The sequence below is a fragment of the Seriola aureovittata genome, chromosome 12 (genome assembly GCF_021018895.1).
Source record: "Seriola aureovittata isolate HTS-2021-v1 ecotype China chromosome 12, ASM2101889v1, whole genome shotgun sequence".
Lineage (NCBI taxonomy): Eukaryota > Metazoa > Chordata > Actinopteri > Carangiformes > Carangidae > Seriola > Seriola aureovittata.
This window is the reverse complement of record NC_079375.1, coordinates 26,136,827-26,158,771: the sequence shown is the minus strand read 5'-3', so window position 1 is coordinate 26,158,771 and position 21,945 is coordinate 26,136,827. Positions and strand designations below refer to the sequence as shown.

Here is a 21,945-nt window from a genome sequence, read left to right as displayed (position 1 = left end):
CTATGAAGCACTTTGACTGGACAGAAACTACAACTAGATATACTTTTTGCATCTGTACTAGAAAACCGCAGGTATTATAATTGTCATGCTACAGGCTAAAAGTCCACTACAAATACTACCTGCTGTTAGAAATAGAAGATATCCACTGAATAAAATACCCCAAATACCTCTATTATTGTTGCTTTTATTCACTGTGGGCATAGAACAAAATGATGTTTGTTAACTCTCAGACACAAGCAACAATGGAAGAAAGACCATTAAAACAATAAATAAAAACAAAATCATAAAAAAATGAAATAAAATTACATAATAACATAAATTAGATAAATATGAAGATGTAGATTCCTCTGTCCATTTATAATAAATAAAATGCACTTGCATGAGCCTAGTTACAGTGTGAATGGTATTGGACAATAAGTCCAACTAATGCTGCAAATATTTGTACTGACATTACCACAACATAGTCCTGATCTCTGTATCTGTATTTGGTTTTGTTGAAGTTCACACCAGTTGTTTTGGGTGGTATTCTTATGTATTTTTTAATTCTGCCACCGTTATTCACTATATTTAACAGACCTAAGCAAGGAATCCATTTTGATATATTCACAAACCAGACTCCATTCAAAACATCTCACTTTCTGTCTTCATGGCTTCACATCCTAATACAGTGACTTGTTAATTATTCTTCCAATCACCTGACGCCAACTCACACCAGATGGCAGCAGCAGGCTGCGTGAACCAGATTTCCCCAAAATCTCTCTGAGACAAAGTGCAACTTGATCGATCAATCGATGTTGTACTGATCAAGTCACTGAGATGAATGTAAGATATAGGCTTAGGGCCCTTGACTTATAGTCCGGTGAACAATGAAGCATCAAACTGATAAATGTCTGTTGTTTTTCCAAATACTACAAATACTTATTCTAGTATGACTGGAACTGTGGTGTTTACTGCGAGTGTCTCCATTTGGTCTCGCATCCAGACCCCGTTAGTATTTCTCTTGTTTTTATCCTGTTAATCATCTGAAACCAAACCACAGCAGGTGGCAGCAGCAGGCTGTGTGATCCAGTTTTCCACTAAATCTGACCTAAATAACGTGCAACTGAATGGCTCAAATGTATTACGTATTGATCGAAAGTCGCTCAACATTGATATAAATCCTTTTAACTTGTCTTAATTACCCGACAAGCAAAAAAACCTTAAATCAACACATTTCTGAATGGAGCTCGTCGACCGAAGCTTTCTCTCAAAGTCCAGACTCAAGCCGGGTAACGTTTATTTTTAACAACGTCGCTGGATGTTGAGAGGTTAGCAAACCCTGTTTGTATGTAACAATTGATTATCTATATGCATGTACAGTATTTGGCTTTAATTATGGTTTTAGTCAGCTAGCAGCTAAGCTAACCCGTAAACTCAGGTTGCTGTTGTTATGCAGTGCCGTTAACATCTATCTCAACTAGATTTATGCCCCGAATTGTCCAAACTACACTGCACCACAAAACTGTAAAAGCATATAAAGCAGAAAGTGATTTTAATACATTTTGGGGCCAAATTCATAAACTCTAATCCGTCCATTCTGTCCAGGACTGCATTATTCTTCCTTGTTCACTTCCTGACACAACAAAACGTCGTTGCGACGTGTTGCATTCTGGTAAATGTAGTCAAATGAACTTTAATGTTATCAATTTAAATAATTCATCATTCGACACGGGTTTGAGTAAATATATTTTCCCAAATTACAGAATGAAATTGGCACAAAGAAAAAAGAAAATAGAGTTATTCATATTATTGTGTGTAAATATTCAAACGTAGTTACGCAGCGGGACTACAACTCCCACAATCTGGCGTCATTGCGTGTCACGTTTAGCAACGGTCAGTCGCTCAAGAAAAAAACAGCCGCTTCCGTGTTGTTCTTGTGTTATTTTGGTTAATAACTGTCGTTAGCGGGGTCCCGGCTCGTCTGACGGTCTCGCCGGAGTGTGATTATCATGGTTTTGTGAAGCTGACACACAGTTTCAGCTTTTTCTTCCACCCGAAATGTCGCTGCTACAGAGCTCAAAGAAAAAAGACAAGCGTATTTTGTCTGGTACCTGCCCAGACCCGAAATGTCAGGCGAGGCTGTTCTTCCCCGCTCACGGCTCCGTTAGCATCGAGTGCACCGAGTGTGGTCAACGCCACGAACAGAAGAACCTGCTCAACGTCGAAGAAGTGACGGATCCAGATGTTGTGCTTCACAATCTGCTCAGAAACGCCCTGCTCGGCGTCACCGGGGCCCCGAAGAAAGGGACGGAGCTGGTGAAGGTAATGGGGCTTTCTAATTACCACTGCAAGCTCCTGTCCCCGGTGCTCACCAGGTACGGTATGGATAAACAAACCGGCAAAGCCAAGCTGCTGAGGGAAATGAACCAAGGGGAGATGTTTGACTGCTCGCTCCTGGGGGACAGAGCTTTCCTGATTGAGCCGGACCATGTGTCCACCATGGGTTACGGTAAGGACCGGTCAGGGAGCCTCATATACCTGCATGACACTCTGGAGGAGGTTAAGAAAGCCAATGGTAACAGAGAGTGTCTCATTCCGGTCCACGTGGATGGAGACGGGCACTGCCTGGTCCACGCCGTGTCCAGAGCGCTGGTGGGCAGAGAACTGTTCTGGCATGCCCTGAGAGAGAACCTCAAACAGAACTTCAAGCAGAACCTGGACCGCTACAAGGCCCTGTTCCAGGATTTCATTGACGCCGCAGAGTGGGAGGACATCATCAACGAGTGCGACCCCCTGTTCATCCCACCTGAAGGCGTGCCGCTTGGACTGCGCAACATACACATATTTGGTTTGGCCAACGTCCTCCACCGACCCATAATCCTGTTGGACTCCCTGAGCGGGATGAGGAGCTCCGGGGATTACTCAGCCACCTTCCTGCCCGGGCTGGTGGCCGAGGAGCAGTGCCGGGGGAAAGACGGCAAGCTCAACAAACCCATCTGCATCGCCTGGAGCAGCTCCGGCAGGAACCACTACATCCCTCTGGTGGGAATCAAGAACACGGTGCTGCCCAAGCTCCCGGCCCGCCTGCTGCCGAAGGCGTGGGGCGTCCCTCAGGAGCTCATCAGGAAGTACATCAAGCTGGAACCGGACGGGAGCTGCGTGATCGGAGGCGACCGCAGCCTGCAGGATAAATATCTGATGAGGCTGGTCAACGCCATGGAGGAGGTGTTCATGGAGAAGCACAACATCCACCCGTCACTGGTGGCTGACGTGCACCAGTACGTCTACAGGCGGACCGGTGTGATCGGAATCCAGCCCGAGGAGGTGACTGAGGCAGCCAAGAAGTCGATGATGGAGAACCGGCTTCACCGCTGCCTGATCTGTGGCGCCCTCTCTGAGCTCCACGTGCCGCCGGAGTGGCTGGTTCCTGGTGGGAAGCTCTACAACTTGGCCAAGTCCACACACGGCCAGCTGCGGCCAGACAAGAATTACAGCTTCCCCCTCAATAATGTGGTCTGCTCTTATGACCCCCAGAGAGACGTCCTCATCCCAGACTACAAACTGAGCTCCCTCAACACCTGCAACTGGTGTCACGGGACGTCGGTCCGTCACATCCGCGGCAACGGGTCGGTGGTTTACCTGGACGGGGACAGAACCAACACCCGCTCCCAGGGGGGGAAGTGTGGATGTGGCTTCAAGCATTACTGGGAGGGAAAGGAATATGACAACCTCCCCGAGGCCTTCCCCATCACACTGGAGTGGGGGGGTCGGGTGGTGCGAGAGACTGTGTACTGGTTCCAGTATGAGACTGACACAGCGTTGAACAGCAATGTGTATGATGTGGCTATGAAACTGGTCACCAAGCACTTCCCGGGGGAGTTTGGCAGCGAGATCCTGGTGCAGAAAGTGGTCAACACCATCCTGCATCACACCGCCAAGAAGAACCCGGACGAGTACAACCCGGTGTCCATCGACGGGGCTCACGTCCAGCGTCTCACCGACACCGCAGACACTCATCAGGTGGCGGACCCCCAGCCGCCCACCAAGATCATCCTGACTGGTCAGAAAGCAAAGACGCTCCACAAAGAGGAGCTGACGATGAGCCGGGCAGAGCGCAGCATCCAGCAGAGCATCAGCGAGCAGGCCTTCGTCAGTCAGAAGCGACGGACTGACAAGCTGAAGCAGGAGCAGAAAGGACACGGCCGGGCGTCCTCCCCCAGCGGGTCTCCAGAAACCTCTTCCTCTTCTGCTCCGGCCACGCCCACCAAGTCCTCCTCCCCCTCCTCGTCCTATAAGGAGAAGAAGATCCGTGTGACCACCAGTGACGGCAGGCAGGCCATGCTGACCCTGCAGGCCCACACCACCTTCTCAGAGCTGCAGAGGAGCATTGCCAACCAATTTGGCGTGCCGCCGGCGCAGCAGTGCATCCGCTACGGCTTCCCGCCCAAAGAGCTGGCCCCTCCAAAGGACAGCGAGGAGAACGAGCCCGTGGCGCTGCAGCACGGTGACAGGGTAACGGTGGAGATCCTGAAGGGCCCTGAGGACAAGAGCCCCGCGGCCTCCATCCCTCGAGCCTCCAGCTCGCACTCCGCCCTGCACTCGGTGAAGAGTGAGGACGCCGTGACGTCCGGCAGGATGAGCAGCCGGGAACTCCAGGACAGCATCGACCTTGAGATGTCCTCCCTCTGTCTCCTAGCAACCTTGATGGGTAAGAGTACAGAGGAGTGTGACATGTAAGCCACCTCCCCTGAGCCCCCCCCCCAGTGATCAATCTATTGATTATTTAACTGTGAGACACAGTCTAATGATTCACTCAGCTGATAGGAGACGCAGAAAAGCAGATCACATTTTGAACTTTGGGTAAAAAAAAAAAAAGTAAATATAATTTTACTTCATAAATCACTAATTGATCAAATTGCAATCAAACAATTGATTATTTAACTAACAGTTTCAGCAAAAGATCAATTTCATGTTACAAACCTCTGTAATTCCCTTAGTCAGAATGTTCATTTATTTCACATGTACCTGCAGCTGGACTCCAATATATGAGTTATGTATATAACTATATATATATATATATATATATATATATATATATATATATATATATATATAGACAACTAGACAACTTGGTACATCTGATCTCGAGCAGATGTGTCTTCACCTCAGTTTACAACATCTGGAGTGAGTTTGTGTCTGTCTGTGTCTCTGTGCTGACGTTGAACGTGCTCGCGCTGCCGCACGTTATTACATGCAGCTGAGAGTTAGCGTTCGCCGCACTCAGAGCGGGTTACTCCTCAGTCACCTGTGAGCGGCGGTGATGCTCAGATGAAACTGTTGTCGTTTCACTCAGGTCCAGGATGTGCAGCACAGGTGCATGCTGCTTCCTGATTGCTCACAGCAGGCAGGTGAATAACACACCTGCAGGTTTCCACGGAGCGGCTGACGGAGCGCACATGTTGCAGGTGACACCCGCCACGGTGTCTGTTTCTGATCAGCTGCCCTGAATCCTACCAGAAAAAGTGTGTGTGTGTGTGTGTGTGTGTGTGTGTGTGTTGTAAATGTGCTGACTCAGGCATCTCACCTGCCAGGGGGGTCAAAGGTTGCGGCTGCATTCAGATAAACAGATCAGCAGGCCAGCAGGCAGTGTGACAGAGAGCGTCTGTCGATATTCAGGAAGGATTCATCTGCACTCTGAACGCTCTGCAGGCCTGACGCTGCATTTCCTGTTAGCAAGAGCTCATATTCAATAATCCTCCAAAACATCCGCTCATCAGTCTGTTTCTAACGTGGCGCTCGGAGTCTTCACACTGAGACGTACCATCATGTTTAGATAGAAGACATATATGATATTTGATCCGAGGTCCTTTCTTTACTCCTTTCCTTTGCTGTCTGATGAGTTATGACTCCCCTGATGTTGACTTTAGAAATCAAAAAGTATCTGTGACACTTACGAAACGTGTCATTGCCAAAAAGAGAAAATGCACAGTCACTCACATGCAATTAAATAATGAATCATTGCATCAGTGAGCACAATACTGATGCTGTTCCAAGGATTCTTGTTTGATAAAATAAGCAGGTCTATGAATTTTTCATTTCTAGAAATCAGTTGAAACAATTAGTCAATTCATCAATTAGTCCATCTGGAGACAATTAATCAGCAGCTGCTTTAGTCATTTTTCTCCAAGCAAAAAATCAAAACATTTGCTGACTCTATTCATGGAGTCGGCAAATAGTAGACCAGAAATACAGGTACAGGGCAGTAATGCGTTGTGAGTTGGCCCGAGTGCAGCAAAGGAAATAAAAGAGCAGCGTCACGGCTGAAAGCAGCTCGTCTGGTTCTGACTCCAGGTCTGAAGATCTAAGAGCCCTAATGAGTTTATAGAATTGTGTTTTTTCTCCCCTTTTATTATGTGATTTATAAACTAGAGGCAGCACTTCTGTTCTATTCTGTAGGTGTAAAGATTAAAGTGCAGGAGTGATGTGCTCAGTTCTCCCGGGTCAGACCGGTCGAGAGGCCGTTAGAGATGGTCCACCCTGCTGAGCATGAAGAGCTTCTCTCAATCCAGTCTGGACCTGAGACTCTTAATTCTGTCTTTAATGATAAAAGGCTTTTGCTTCTTTCTTGACGTGGCTGCTGAAGCTCAGATCTGAGTCACTTGAAACACAAAGACTTCTAACTTTTGGGTTTTTGTCTTTATAATCCTGGAATCAAGCTGAGCATTAACTTTTATTCTTTTCTACTTGTTTCCAGACACAGTGATTTCTGTCTTGTCTTAAATGAATTGAAGTAAATGTAATTACATCCAGTGTTTTACTTGCTGTAAGCACTGATAGAGTGAGTGTAAGGGGCTCCTTCATTTGGTGAAATAAAGGTGAAGTAAATCTGAGTATCATCTGCATAGCTGTGATAACCGCCGTTATTGTCATGGATGATTTAGGGGGCGATAGAGGGAACATGCATATGGAACATGTACTGGTCCAAAACGTCTACTTTGACGTCCGCGTTTAGTCGTCAAATTTGGTTACACCAACACAAGCAGTTCTGCATCTGGACTGTTGCTAAGCAACACATAAACATTGTCCTGACCTGCACAGTGACACTAGCTAGCTACTTTATCCCCACGTTCCCTCAGGTGTTTCTGAAGTGTCCAGTCTTCTTCCTCCATCCTGACGACCGAACATCGTTTCATTCAAATGTTATTTCTGAAATATTTTCATCTTTGTTTGTTACAATCTGAGACTGATAACAACGTTAATGTGACACTGATGAACAGGTAATAGAACACCTGTGAAGAGGAGTGATACATGGAGTTAAAAGTCCCAGTGCGGTTGTGCTCTATATCAGTCTCATGGAGTGAATCTCGTCCAATCAGATCACTTGGTGTGAACTGACTGTTGTATAATCTGTTTTAGCAGCTGGAGTTTTAGTGATTTGGGAGCCAGTCTGAGATAAAAGATAGAAGCTCAGTGAAGCTGTCGTCAAAATTTCTTGACATATTGAAATGGGTTTTTACATATGGAAACAACAGCGCCACCTGTCTTGTATAAAGAGAAAGTTTGGCGGGGCTTTCACTTAAACATATAAAATCAAACCTATAAGTAGAGACGAGGTCATTGTTTAAAAAAGACTTGTTGTTCTGCAGAGGTGGTTTTGTAGAAGAGCGCATCGTTCTTCCTGTTACCCGTCGAGACAGGAACAGACTCACTCTGTGTGTGCTTGCAATTCAGTCGGCTTTCAAACCAGCGGTTTAGATACTGTTATTAGATACTGTTTATTTTAATTTTGTCTGCATGTGTGACCGCTCATGTTGCTGCTGCACTACCAGATGAAGCTGAGCAGTAAAATATTCTCCTAACTGACAGAGCAAACTGCAAAAACAAGCCCCAGACTGGAGGAGAGGAGCTTGTCCTTTCAGACAGCGACCAGGCAGCTGTCAGATTGATTTTATTTTAATATGCTTTGAAAGTCAGCTCTTACGTCTCTGTCAGATGGGCTCAAATTGTGTTTTATTGTTTTGTGGCAGTAACATGCGACAGACTGAATATGCTCTTGAATATCATGCTGTCTTTAGATCATCGTAACTCCTCAGTGGTCTGAGCTACAGACATACAGACACCGAATCTGTGCTTTGCAGTCAGCCATGACTGAGTGACATGTATAATTAGCTGAGGCTGTGCTGTTGAACTTGATGATACTGTAAAAATAACAACTTTCTAACCCAAAACACAAAGGCCTGCGAAAACAGGAGTCTTACTGTGGGTTGAATCTGCATTGTTACAGCTACATGCGAAGTAATCTGCAAACACTGACTCGCTTTAACCTCGTGGTGTGACGTTAAATCCTCGTTAACTTGTGTGAACTGTTGTTTCTCTGTTCCAGGTGAGGATGTTTGGTCGTATGCAAAGAAGCTGCCGCACTTATTCCAGCAGGGCGGCGTCTTCTACAACATCGTCAAGAAAGACATGGGTAGGTTTCATGCAGTGTGTTTACATGTACTTAAATAACCAGGATACAGTCAACCAATCAGTTTATTCTTTTGTATTTATATGTTATGGAAACCAGAAACCATGTTTCTGAAATCATAGTAGAAGATGAGAGAAACCTGGTGAGAATATCTCATACATAACATGTGCAGGTGTTGCTGTGATTAAAGGACGGGTCGTTACGTGCAGAGATGATCCTCGAATTCAAAATAATCTAACTAAAGAAGTGAGATCAAAATCTCATTTACAAGTGAGACCTGAAAATAAAAGAAATAACAAAAAGAAATATTGATAGCAAATACAACTTTCCATACATACAGTCATGTGTTTATATAAACAGAGATCAGAGTGAACATTTAAATGCTTTTAAATATGCATTAAGATACACAACCAGGTTGACGATAAGATGACGACAAGACAATAAGTAAAACAGTGTCCAGGAAGTGCTCTCCCAGTACAGAGCTTATTGTAGTGTGTTTTCTTCATAACAGCACCTTAATGAAGAAAATACATTAAAATAGTAGGTGATGGTTCCTAAATAACATGTCATCACCAACCAGGAGTAATCAGATTACAGCAGTGCGTGAAAACACATCAGGTTTTCTGGTTTCTCTTCCTTACTGGCTGAATTATGTAATTAATTATGTAATTATTATGAATTATTATATAAAATGGTCAAGTATTGAACGTAGCGATGGGGGAAATAAAGCTACGGAAACAATGAAATGTCAAACGGTGACATCTGCTGGTCAGACTTTGGTACTGTAATTCGTGGAAGCATTAACTGCAGAGCTCATAATGAAACTGAGAGTCCAAATCGAAGTGAAGTCATCCTTGATGTTTTGTTAAATAAGGATTTAACAAAAAAAGAAACCACTTTTTTTTCTCTGTGGACTGAGGCTTTGATACTTTCATAGTATTAATATAGAAGCTAGAGCTGATCTATAATCTATAATCACACTACACATGGACACAGACCTTTACACTGGAGGAGCTTTAAGTCTTTGTTAGACTCTTCGTCTTTGGTTGATCTGATATTTAAATCAAGATTTTGATCATTTCATTCTGTAACTTCAGTAACTAAAAGGTCTTCTGGCTCTTTTTATTCAGTTAAAAAAAATAATAAACTACGTTTCAGAGTATAAAGGGTTTGTATTGGCACCAGTAAATAAAATGAAAACCAGCAGCTTTGTTAAATATCGTAATATTTCCTCTTCCTCTCCTTCAGGCCTGATGGACGGGAAACACTGCACGCTGCCTCACCTGACGGGGAAAACGTTTGTTTATAACGCAGCAGAGGAGCGTCTGGAGCTCTGTGTCGACACCGCAGGTCACTTTCCTGTCGGCCCTGATGTGGAGGAGCTGGTGAAGGAGGCGCTGGTGCAGCTGCGTTCAGAGGCAGCCACAAGGGGCAGCAGAGAGGGGAGCCCGTCACATGGCGTGCTGCGGCTGGGTAGCGGTGGCGTGGTCCGTAAGAAGGAGCAGCTGCAGAGCGTCACCGCCTTCCAGGGTAAAGGTCACTCTCTGGGCAGTGCCGGTGGCTCCTCCCCTCCGGAGCACAGGCCTATCACGCGCCAGCACAGCAGTGGCGTGGATCTGAGCGCCAGCGTGTCCAGAGGCCCCCCGGACCTGTCGGACATCCCCGAGGACACCACCAGGGAGCTGGTTCGCATGGCACCCGGCTTTGTCACCATGAAGGACGGGCGCGGTCTGGACCCCAGCCTGATGGAGCAGCAGCGGAGGAAGCTGCAGGAGATGGTCTCCTCCATCCAGGCTTCCATGGAACGCCACCTGAGAGAGCAGCAGAGCGCCGCTGCCGCCGCCGCAGGGGGCGGGGCCAGCCAGGAGCGGACAGGCGGGACTAAGACAGGTGCGGGCCAATCAACATCCACACCGAGCCACGAACCTCCAGCTGCAGCAGGCGTCTCGTCAGCTGACAAACCAGAGGGGAAGGCAGAGGAGCTGGAGGAGATGGAGAGCCAGGACGCCGGGCAGAGCAACACCACCGAACCCATGGATCACTCCTGATCACTCCAGACCCCCAGCACCGCCCCCCGCCCCGCCCTCACCCGCCTGGCCAGCATCTGTGGGTCGTAACGCCTCAGGTCGGATCCTAAAGCTTTTGGTCTTCATCGTGTTTCGTTGTCTTTACTGCATGACTCCAAAGCGGGCCGACCGTCCTCGCCTCGCCGCACACTCGGGGCGGGACATTTACCGACAAGGCGATATATTGTGACACACTGTCTGCGATACATCATTGATGCGCTCACACCACTACCACAGTTCTGTTGCAGTACTGAAGCTGTTGCTGTGTGTGTTTAAACTCTATGCACTTTGGTACACAGCCCCTCACCACAGCTTGTGATTGATTCCTGCGTTTAACAGAAATTATTTTTCATTTAATGATATGTTTTTTTTTTAGTTGATGATGTATCATAAACGACTGTCTTACAATATATCGCAGAGTCTCTAGTTTGGTGACAGACTTGTATCTCTCGCCCTGCAGACGTCTCACCCTCTCGCTATAAACACCCAGCGATATCCGAGGAGGAGAAACTACTCGTGTGTGAGACGCGTTCCTGTAGATAGAAAAGTCCTCTGAGTCTTAATCTGCCACCAGGGAGGAGAGTTGCTGGTCGCCAGCGGCGTAACGTCCTGCAAACATGCTTCCATCAACGTGCACGCTCCGAGACGTGCACCAGCCTCTGTACGCATCAACGCCTTCATCACCGAAATCTGCTTTTCCACCGTCCGTCTGTCTGAGGGCCGCAGGGAGAACTCTGGATCTGTGTTTGCTCGACTGTCTGATGCCTTCGCATAAAGTTTTGCGCCCCCCCCCCCCCCCCCCCCCCCCCCCCCCCCATGGTCACAATTTAAATTCAACATTTAATCCAGCTTCAGACCGACCTGTGCCACCTATAGGCCAGTGACAGCTGCTGCAGTTTTGACACGTGTGCCACCTGCAGGTAAAAAGTCTCACTGTGTTTTTTTTTTTCCGTTTTATTTTTCACATATAAAGCCTCTAAAATGTTGTTTTTGTTTCCGCTCCACACGGCGTAACGTCACGTGTCCACTATCCACAGATTGATCGGCCGATAAGTAACAAGCGTCAGCACTGAAATGCCAAAGATATGTTTCTTTAACAACCCGACGCATTGACAAGTTTATTTTTACACTTTAAAATAACCTTTAAATTACATTGTATGGCCACAGCCCTTTTTAAAAAGACAGCAGGTCAGACTCTAGTTTGTTACACAGATGCCAAACAGAAATGATTAATGTAGCTTGACTTAGTTTGATTTCTTACTCTGAATACTAGAGCTGTAAACTTTGGTTTTATTAAAATCCATAATGTGTATAAGTAGAGCAGTAGACTCAGATGACTGATAATTAATATGATCAACATTTGTCTGATGGTCAAGTGCCTGGAAAATCTTCATTTTGAAGCCCAATTCAGCCATAAGCTGAAATGTGCTTAAATTAGAGTATTTAATATCCTGTAGAGGTTAGTGTTACACAGTGACGTTCCTGTTGATTGTGTAAAAACCACAAACACTCTGAGAAACACCCTCCTTACCTGCATGTGGCACTATTTTCAACTTGCAGCGCCTGTCTTTAAATTTAAACAGCTCAGCATTTTGTCAAAATAAAGCATTTTTTTAGGAAACAAACTATAAGAATTTGGAAGAAAATGTGTTGCACAGTGAAAGGTTGCTGAGCAGAAGTGACTTATGGTCTGTAAAGGTCTTGCAGGTGTGTTGAACTGGTCTGATAATGAGTAAACGGCCCCCTCGTGTGGAGAAACTCTCAAAGTTATAAAGCTGATGAATGCAGCGCTTCACATCGTTAAGCAAAAAAATTTGTCGACTAATTAGTCATTAAACTCCTGGTTTACTAAATACCCAAATATCAAAGTGCTGATGATTTCCTTAATTAAAGACAACCCATCATTTATTTCACTGTTTTTACAAAAGTAACATTTTTACCTTTAAATGTAAGTAAAACATTTAAAGGTAGGCAGGAGAATGATGATGATGATCATGGTGATGATGAAGAACTTATTTTCTTTTTCTTTGCTCTTAATGTATGGTCACGTTGCCCCTCCCCCACCCTGCTCTCAGCCCTGAAACAGGAAGTGATGTCATGGTTATGACGATCAGAGCGATCACAAACTGTAAGTCAGTTTGTTGTTGTGCTAAATATGTTGACAAAAAACGCTAGAATAAAAACATTAATCTCCATGCGTATCAAAGTCCCTCATGCGGGCTTGAACAAAAGTGAACAGGAGGCTGAGCAGAGGAGGTGTCATGTGACCATTCACTGGCTCAGTCGTTGCTTTATGTTTGAAACCTCCTATTTTAAAAAGCAGAATACGACCAAAGATAAACCAGGTTCAAGTTTTCAGTCCAGTTCAAAAAAACAGTTTTTGGATCTGATATTTGGTAAAGGAAACTCCCCCACAGGCCTTTGTGTTTCTGTCCTATGCAAAATCTTCACTGGACTTCCAAAAAAACAATGATCTCAGTTTGGAGTTTATGAGATCCACCAGCTGAAGCTGAAGGTGACGCTGAAGCTGACGCTGAAGCTGACGCTAAAGCTGAAGCTGATGCTGAAGGTGACGCTGAAGCTGAAGGTGACGCTGAAGCTAAAGGTGACGCTGAAGGTGACGCTGAAGCTGAAGGTGACGCTGAAGCTAAAGGTGACGCTGAAGCTGATGCTAAAGCTGAAGCTGATGCTGAAGGTGACGCTGAAGCTAAAGGTGACGCTGAAGGTGACGCTGAAGCTGACACTGAAGCTGAAGCTGAAGCCAACAGATCCAACAGTCCTGCAGTAAATCCTGCTCCATGACGGATCCAGCTATATGCTCATTCTAGAGGATGGAGTTTTAGGATTAGGATTTATTCCAGGGCAGTTGTATTAAAATGATGATGAATGATCCCTCATAAACTGCTAATTGAGTGTGTATACATATGAGAATTGTACCTTCCTGTTGGCTTTGACTCACCACTGGGCGGCACTACTGCAGAGGGTAGTGTGTTAAATTTCCACAGGAAACGTCTCCTGTTCTGGTGGCATTGAAAACAGATTATTTTTACTTTTTGTTGTATTTTATTTTATTTTCTCTAAAGTTCTGCAGCCAAAGTATGGAGTCATAGGAGTGCTATAAAAAAAATATGAAACAGAATAAGAAAATAAATTTGGAAACAGGAGTAAATAAATAATAATAGATAATATAAATAAATATAGTAAATACATAAGAAATGAATTAAAAATGTGGCAATATAAACAGAAATAAATAAAGCTTCAAGGGAAAGCAAAGGCAACAAGTGAAAAGCATTTTTTTGTCTTTTATTTATTTCTCTTTATATTTCCACCTTTTTTATTGACTTATTTATTCTTTTATTTATCTCTGCTTTTATTTCCACATTTATTTTCTTCTTTTTTTTTTTTTTTATAGATTTATTCTTTTTTTAGCACTCCTATGATTCCATATCCTCCACAGAAAACGTTCATCACTGCAACGAGACGAGCGAACAAACAAACAGCTGCCGTCTTCATGAGCGTCTGATCACAGTTTGAAAGGTTCTCATGTTCTCCTCATGAAACATCAGTTTTAAAACGGCTTCCCTCCGTTTGTGCCTCTTCTCATTTTGAGTTTTTATTCAGATTTTAGACATTTTTCACACCTCTTCTCATGAAGCTCTCCTGGTTTGGGTGTTTTAGTTCCAGTGCAGTGAAATCTTCGTTTCTGCAGCACACGATAAAATTTAAGAGAATAAATTGATGCTGTTACAACACGACAACCAACCAACCGGCACACTGACTGTGAGCCAGACCTGATCCCCAGCAGCAGTGCTGGACCTCACTGAGGCTCTGGTGTCTGAATGAGAGTAAAATCTCTGCAGCAGGTTCAACATCAGGAGGAAAGACTGAAGCCAGGAGAGTGGAGGCTGTTAGAGCAGCAGGTTCATGAAGTGGTTTCACTTTCACAACTGGCTGAAACGCAGTGTATGTTTCCTCAGGTGTTCAGAGATGTAGAAACTTCATGTATTTCACTTTTCCTGTGTAAAAAAAAAAAAGCTTGTTGCTTCTTAAAGGGCAGCAGCATGAGAGAGTTTTGCCCTCATTAATACACTTTGGTTTTACTACACAACTTCAGTGTTGTGATGATTTGAATTCTGATTTCTACCTGCTAAGGATTTGTCAACCAATCTCTGCAAACTGTGCATTTTATTACATTAGGAAAAGTGCAACAGTTCAAGCCCAGGTTGGCTCTTTTGGGCTGGAATTGTTCTTTCTTTCCTAAATGTAATAAAGCAGAAACAGTGTTGCATGTTTCTGGGAGGCAATTGGACGGTTAAAGTTGTTTCAATTCAGCACCACTAGAAATGACAAGAAATAGCAGCTTATATCTATGATTCATCAAAGTAAAAGTCCCACATTTTAAAATGAGGATGTAATAAGAGGCCGGACAGTTTTAGAGCTGCTGCTTTGGAAATCAGTGTTGTGTGATTCATGAGGAGGCCATGATTCTTCAGGTACCTTCTGAAGTTGTGATTAGTTGCTCATAAAGACCTCTGCATTTTTTCTTACAGCGTAGTTTGTGGTTTTTCCCTCCACACTTGATCATGTCTCAGTCTCGATCCAGAGCAGGGCGTCACGTGAACCACAGCGACGTTCAGCTTCCAGAGGCCTGAACCCTAAAACTCGTTTAAAGGAATAGTCTGACATGTTGGGAAATACGCTGGCTGGAGACTTCCATTGTCTGGTTGAGCTCAGGAATTAGCAGCAACATCTTGTTTGTTTAATCGGGACAAGTTGTGAATTTACGGGGTGGGGGGGGTTTCTGCCACACTGTAGACTTCATGCTAAACTAAGTCGTTCTGTGCTAAAGAGACAAGAGAGTGGTATCAATCTGAACATCTAATCCTCAGCAAGAAAGTGAATGAACTGTTCCTTTAAAATGGCGAGACTGAAAGTCAGTTTACACTTTTGTTGCCAACAAAAGGTTTTTCCACATCTGCATGTTCTTGAAATGACATGGTGTTGATGGAGCAACCGATCGTCAGGCCTTAAAATCACTTTGTTTTACACTGAGGTTCTTTCTGTTTTACTTTTAACTGTGTCAGTTTTACCTCAATCAAACTCCATTTATTTAAACTTAAATCCTCATGTTTGACTTTCAAAATCTCCTTGACCTATTTCGTTTTCTGGTTTTTGGCAAAAAAAAAAAAATTCTCAATCTCAGTCTCAACATGTGATTCACAATCCTTCTGTTTTTCATTGCTCTGAGGTTTATTTTTGCTGTTGAGGCGAACAAATGTAAGACTTAGCACTTTGTTGGAGAAGAAGAGGGAATGTTAGCGTAGCAGATTCACATTAGCTGAACATATGTCAGTCAGAGAGGAAACCGGTCGGCGGAACAAATCAGAAAGAAGAGAAGTTTGCTCAGACGACGCTGCTGTAACAGACTTGAAGTTTTTCTTTGTGACTGCTGTACTAATGACATGAAATGTAATCCAGTTGTATAATAGTATATATTGTAGAATATTTGGACCTGTACAGAAACTATAGAAACACAGATTGTTCAGTTCCTTCAGCTCTTTTTTTTTTTGTTAATTTCTCTCTGGTTTGCTAATAAAATATTGATGATACACGGCTTCGACATCGCTGTTTGCATGTGTGATGAATTTTCAACCGCAACAATAAAATCACTTCCTTCACTTGTTTTTGTATTTTGTCGTCACTAACAGATTTTTCTGTTTGTCTGTTTGAGACAAAAACATTTTATAACTGTTGTCCATTTTCTGAAGTCACCACAGTGTTTATGAATGTATGAATGTGTTTTGTTTTGGGAAATTATAAAATTTCAGAAAAATCACATTCAGTTCAATATTATTTTATTTCTGTTTCTGTTTCTCCTCGAGACCTTACAATATTATAGAGAGAAACCCAACAGTTCCACAATGAGCGACACTTGGTGATTAGAGAGGAAAAACTCTGAAGCATTTTTTAAAATTAGCTTTTGTGTCCAACTCCTTAAACCTAAACCTTGTGTAGATATAATGAAACAACATTGTTGTGCTTGTGATTTTAGATGTGAACCTACAAGTTACTCAGAAACCATTATGACCTGTTGATTTATTTATGACATTTTAATTACCTATGCTCATACATGATGAAATACAAAACTAATTTAAAGAGAGAAACTGTGAGCTGCTCACTTGAAGAACAGGACCTTGGTCTTTAAATTATTGTAGACGTTTTAGTTTGACACAAATAACTTGTTCACATTTTTGAAAGCAGTGAAAGACAGTTCAATGCTTTGGATATCACCAATTATTTTATGTGTGATTTTGCATCCATTTGCCACAACATGATGCATGTCAATAATGCACAGTATGCTTATTGATATTGTGATAATTGTTTCAAATATATTTACCACAACCCTGTCGGAGTAAAGTCTCTGCATGTTGAGATTCTTTGCAAAGTGGAATGAGCTAAATTTAGTGAAGTGTGCATATGAACGGCTGCAGCTGTATCTGTCTCAATCTTGTTGGAAGTCTTTCAAAAAGATTCAATATTGAAATGCAGCTAATGAGTCATTTCAGACCCGTTTCTTCCAGATGTTACTGTACAGTAAACCTCTTCAGTTCTATGAGCGCCATATTAGTTAACAGTAATGAGCAGAAACAGATTAGGATTTGTTTACACCAAGACAAATAGTTCTGCAACTGGACTGGTACTGGAGTGTTGCTAAGCAACACAAAAATATTTTCCAGACCAGACAATGTCATGTGAGCGCAACTGGTGTGTGCTGAAGTATCCAGGCTTCTTCCCTTCACCCTCTTCTAACGACCAGACATCATTTAATCAAAAGTTAATTATAGAAATATTTTCATCTTTTGCAAAGTTTGTTACAATCTGATATCGATTAACCGGTTAATAGAATAACCATAAAGCGGAGTGATACATGTAGTTAAAAGTCCCAGAACTGATTGATGACTCCCCTCCAATGAAATTACTTGGTCGAAACTAACTTGTAGAAATGTACTAAGATCTGTCCTAACAAAAAAAAAAACCCAACCCCAAACTAGTTCAGAGGAAATAAGGGTAATTTCCCTGTAAAATTAGGCAGCACAGATACAATCATAACTTAAGGCGGAAAGACAAGTTAGCTCACTTCCACTGTCGGAACTTGACAGTGTGACACATAGCGGAAGTAAACAATGCCAGTGCAAGCAACGTTAACTGTATTAGAGTTAGCTTGAAGATGACGGTGTAGTCGTATCGCAGGTAAATATTTCAGTGGTAACTAAGCAACAATGTCTTCAGTTCAGTATCTGAGAGAGTTTGTCAACGAGCGACTAACTGCTGCTGCTGAAGAAATATTCGGAGTCTTTGAAAAAACTATCGTCGAGTACGAGGAAGAGATCGATCGTCAGCGCAGACTGCTGGATATCGTTTGGAAACCCGAGATAAAGCTACACAGGACAGGTCTGTAATAAGACATCAACGTTTCTACTTGGTCTGTCATCAAATTAAGTCTCGTGTCGAAGTTTGTTTCCCCTTCAGATAATGTTTCCCTTCAGTTTGGGGTTAGGATGCTGGTTTGGAACAGTGGAGGTAGTTGTTTAGGGTTAACCATTAGGCACTGGAGCACTGTCAGACTGGTTTGTAAAATGGTAATAATAGTGATACTCATAGGTGTAATAGTATTATTAATAATAACATCAGCAATGAGCAGCACCAATTATCATTATTATTATTATTATTGTTGTTGTTATTCTTAATAATAATAATAATAAATTATGATGATGTTGTTCTGATACCATTTTTCCTGATCAGATACCAATGAGCTAAAGAAAATTTAAGCAACTGTATACTATTAACCCTGTGTCTATATGATGTGATTGTTATCATTGTTGTATGGCTCAGGTTAAACATGCATTGTAAAACATGAACAAATATAGTAATGCCATAGAATCTTTCTTTCATAATAAAACAATAGTTGTCTTAACACTAGAGCCACCTCTCCAAATCAAAATGTACATAGTGCACACGTTGCCTTTTTACTGGTGGGACTTTCCAGTGTAACAGTGTTGCCAAATTGCTGACATTTAACTAACGTACCTTGCTAACTTAATAATATGGGCATGGGGCCCGTTTCATACCAAGTTTCACTATCCAAGGTAATGGTGTAAACTTGTATTTGTTTGCTCAGTTGTCTGTTTTTCCATCATCACATTTAGTACCCTGTTTCTTGTGTCCCTTTGTCCCTCCAGAGCTCCCTCAGCAACATGTCTGTAAGGAGGAGGAGGTTCTCACTGACCAGCAGCTCTGTGACCAGGAGAGGAACTCCAGTCTGGACCAGGAGGACCCAGAGCTTCTACAGATTAAAGAGGAAGAGGAGGAACTCTGCACCAGTCAGAAGGGAGAGCAGCTTGTACTGAAGCAGGAGACTGATACCTTTATGTTGACTCCTACTAATGAGGAAAGTGACCAAAGTGAAGCAGAAGCAAACAGTGACCACCAGCTCCTCTCTCACTACTCTCCTGTAGCTGAGAGCCAAGATCAGGAAGAAAGCAAGGATGTAGACCCAGAACCAACTAGAAATGTAGAAACAGAGCCAAAGAAGAGACGTCACAGTGACAGTCTATACATCAGTCCCACAACAAAGAGTCAGTGTAACACTAAGAGAGGTGAAAAGTCTTTAAAATGTGACACTTGTGGAAAAACGTTTAAGTATAAGTCCCAATTGAACGTACATCTAAGAACCCACACAGGTGAGAAGCCGTACTCCTGCAACACCTGTGGGAAGAGATTCAGTCAGATATCAACATTAAATGTTCATTTAAGAATCCACACTGATGAGAAGCCTTATCCTTGCAAAACATGTGGGAAAGGTTTCAGAACTAGTACAGGTTTGTCACTCCACATGAGAACCCACACAGGTGAGAGGCCGTACGTTTGCAACACTTGTGGAAAAGGTTTCAGGTGTAGTAGTGACTTGTTGGTCCACATGAGAACTCACACAGGTGAGAAACCATATTCTTGTAAAATATGTGGTAGAGCTTTCAGGCGTAATAGTGTCTTGAAACTTCACATGAGTATCCACACAGGTGAGAAGCCATACCTTTGCAAGACCTGCGGGAAAAGATTCTGTAGAATCTCATTATTAAAATGGCACATGAGAATCCACACAGGTGTGAAGCCATATTCTTGCAAAATATGCGGGACAAGTTTTTTATGCAGTAGTGTCTTGAAAGTCCACATGAGAACTCACACAGGTGAGAAGCCGTACACCTGCAATACCTGTGGGAAAAAATTCAGTCAGGGATCATCACTAAATGTGCATTTGAAAATCCACACAGGTGAGAAGCCGTACCCCTGCAAAACCTGTGGGAAAAGTTTTAGTCGGATATCAGACTTGAAAAAGCACATAAGAGTTCACAGAGATTAACAGTTGTATATTTACTGAAAATATGGACTTAAATGGAGAACTGACAGTCTACATCAAAAGAGCCCACACTGAAGAGAAACCACATCACTGCAACACTTCAACGTGTCTCCGTCGGGAAGGCAAATAAGATCACATACAGGCAACTAGCCTTGGGTTTGTTAAATATGTGGGAGGATCGAGTTGTAGTGATAGTGGACAAAACAGACAAGAACCCACAGAAGTGAAGAGACACATAATTGCAGTGACACTTTCACACCTACTGGAAGTAGTCCGTTTGTTTTAGGCGAGGGTTGTCGCCTGGGTGGAGCACGCAGGAGGCAGGATAGAAACGATCAACACACCCATTTACGCCACTCTCCGTGAATTCTCAAGACAATGACTTGTTCTGTTCACACACTGGCTCAATCTGACTTCACACAGACTTTATACTTGGGAGCTGGCAGACATTATTCTGGGTCAACTGATTCAGACATTCACGTTCACACATACAGCTTCTCCAGGTAACATCCAGAAGAGTTCAGAGTTCCATTGCATATGTGAATACATTTGCTCAGTCCCTTCAGGAGTGCAAACCCTCGAATTCCTGCAGTCTGTCTTTGATGTTGTTCAGTAGGTGTTGTTATTAATAAGTCATGCATTGAAAATCTTGTTTCTAAGATGAAACTTGAATTAAGTTTCTTTTTTTTAGGAATAACTTGATTTTGTTTTTTTACCCTTTTCGAATTATGGTGATCTGCTCTTTATGAACGCACCTGACCAGTGCCTAGAGAAGTTGGATACTGTGTGTCATTGTGCTTTACATTTTATTACTGGCTGTTAAAATCTCATACAATACTGTTCTCTGTATACTAACTCTAAATGGCCATCTCTCTCTATATATATATGCAGATTTTCCCATCAGTTTGCTTTTATATAAAAATCTCTCCTTGGGCTGGTTCTTTCTTATCTCTGTACATAAATGGGGAAAAAACCTAAATCAATATGACCCATGCTCTCACAGTATTTTACAGATGTTGGTCCTCAGAGTTACAACAGAATCAGGCAAAAAAGCTTTTATATATGCTGCCACCCTCTTCCTGGAATTATCTACAGGAAGACCTGAAATTGTACCTATTTATGCATAACTGGATTTTTGTCCTTGACCTTGTATGGCATATCAACTTGATGTTGTGCTCACTCATTTGTGGTGTGTGATAGTTGTCTTGGGCTTAGTGTTGTTTGTGGTTATTTCTGTAGCAATGTATATGCTGCTCTCTTGGCCAGGTCACTCTTGAAAAAGAGATTTTTAAAAAAAAAAAATCAAAAGCCACTGTGTTGGAGATATATTTAATGATATATTTCAACTATATTTACATGTTTTATAAGTTCTATACCATTCCAAATGGTCCTGGTATTTTCTACCCTGTTCTAGAACATTCTAATTAACGATAAATGAAGAACAGCTGATGCTGCCTTGGTAGAAGTTTTATTTTTTCAGGCTTTAGAGGTGACACACAAACAAGTTGTAGAAAATTAACTACATGGCTTTGTAAAAGGTGCTATATAAATAAACAGACTTGCTTGTGTCAGAGAAATATAATACTTACAGTATTTCTTCAGAAGTGGTTATTAAGACATGTCCCCACGTTTAGGATCGAATTATTACAGTAACTATTGTGTTTATTGAGTGTTATCAGCTTAAGTGGGAGTAATGCATATGGTGATCAGTGCCTGAAGAAACCCTGGCAAGGAAATGCTGTTTTTTTTATCTCATGTTTTTATTCTAACAATAAAGCTTTATAAGCTGTTAATTTAAGAATACATTCACACTCCGTCTGTAATTGCGAGAAAACTGTTTTTCAAGGCTGCGGATAGAAGTGACTGACATCCAGAGTGACAGTCGTCATAGTGAAGAAGAGTTCTTTTCAGAGCTCAGTTATAACAAGCAATAGGTGTTGTGAAAGTATGATATGATATTCTTTGGGAGTTTGATCAATGGAAGTGTGTCATGTTGAACAAACATATTTAAAGAGGTT

At 42.7% G+C, this 21,945-nt stretch overlaps 2 protein-coding genes across 2 annotated transcripts; both read left to right on the top strand.

Annotated features, from left to right (window-relative positions):
* Positions 1–1,885: 1,885 nt before the first annotated feature.
* On the top strand, positions 1,886–16,190 carry vcpip1 (valosin containing protein (p97)/p47 complex interacting protein 1). Its single transcript, XM_056391440.1, has 3 exons — positions 1,886–4,687; positions 8,363–8,449; positions 9,695–16,190. The coding sequence occupies exons 1-3, from the start codon at positions 2,038–2,040 to the stop codon at positions 10,492–10,494; spliced, it is 3,537 nt and encodes a 1,178-aa protein (XP_056247415.1). The 5' UTR covers positions 1,886–2,037; the 3' UTR covers positions 10,495–16,190.
* Positions 16,191–17,695: 1,505 nt separating this feature from the next.
* On the top strand, positions 17,696–21,730 carry LOC130178907 (zinc finger protein 664-like). The gene is made up of 2 exons (XM_056391526.1): positions 17,696–17,964; positions 18,753–21,730. The coding sequence occupies exons 1-2, from the start codon at positions 17,793–17,795 to the stop codon at positions 19,928–19,930; spliced, it is 1,350 nt and encodes a 449-aa protein (XP_056247501.1). The 5' UTR covers positions 17,696–17,792; the 3' UTR covers positions 19,931–21,730.
* Positions 21,731–21,945: the final 215 nt, after the last annotated feature.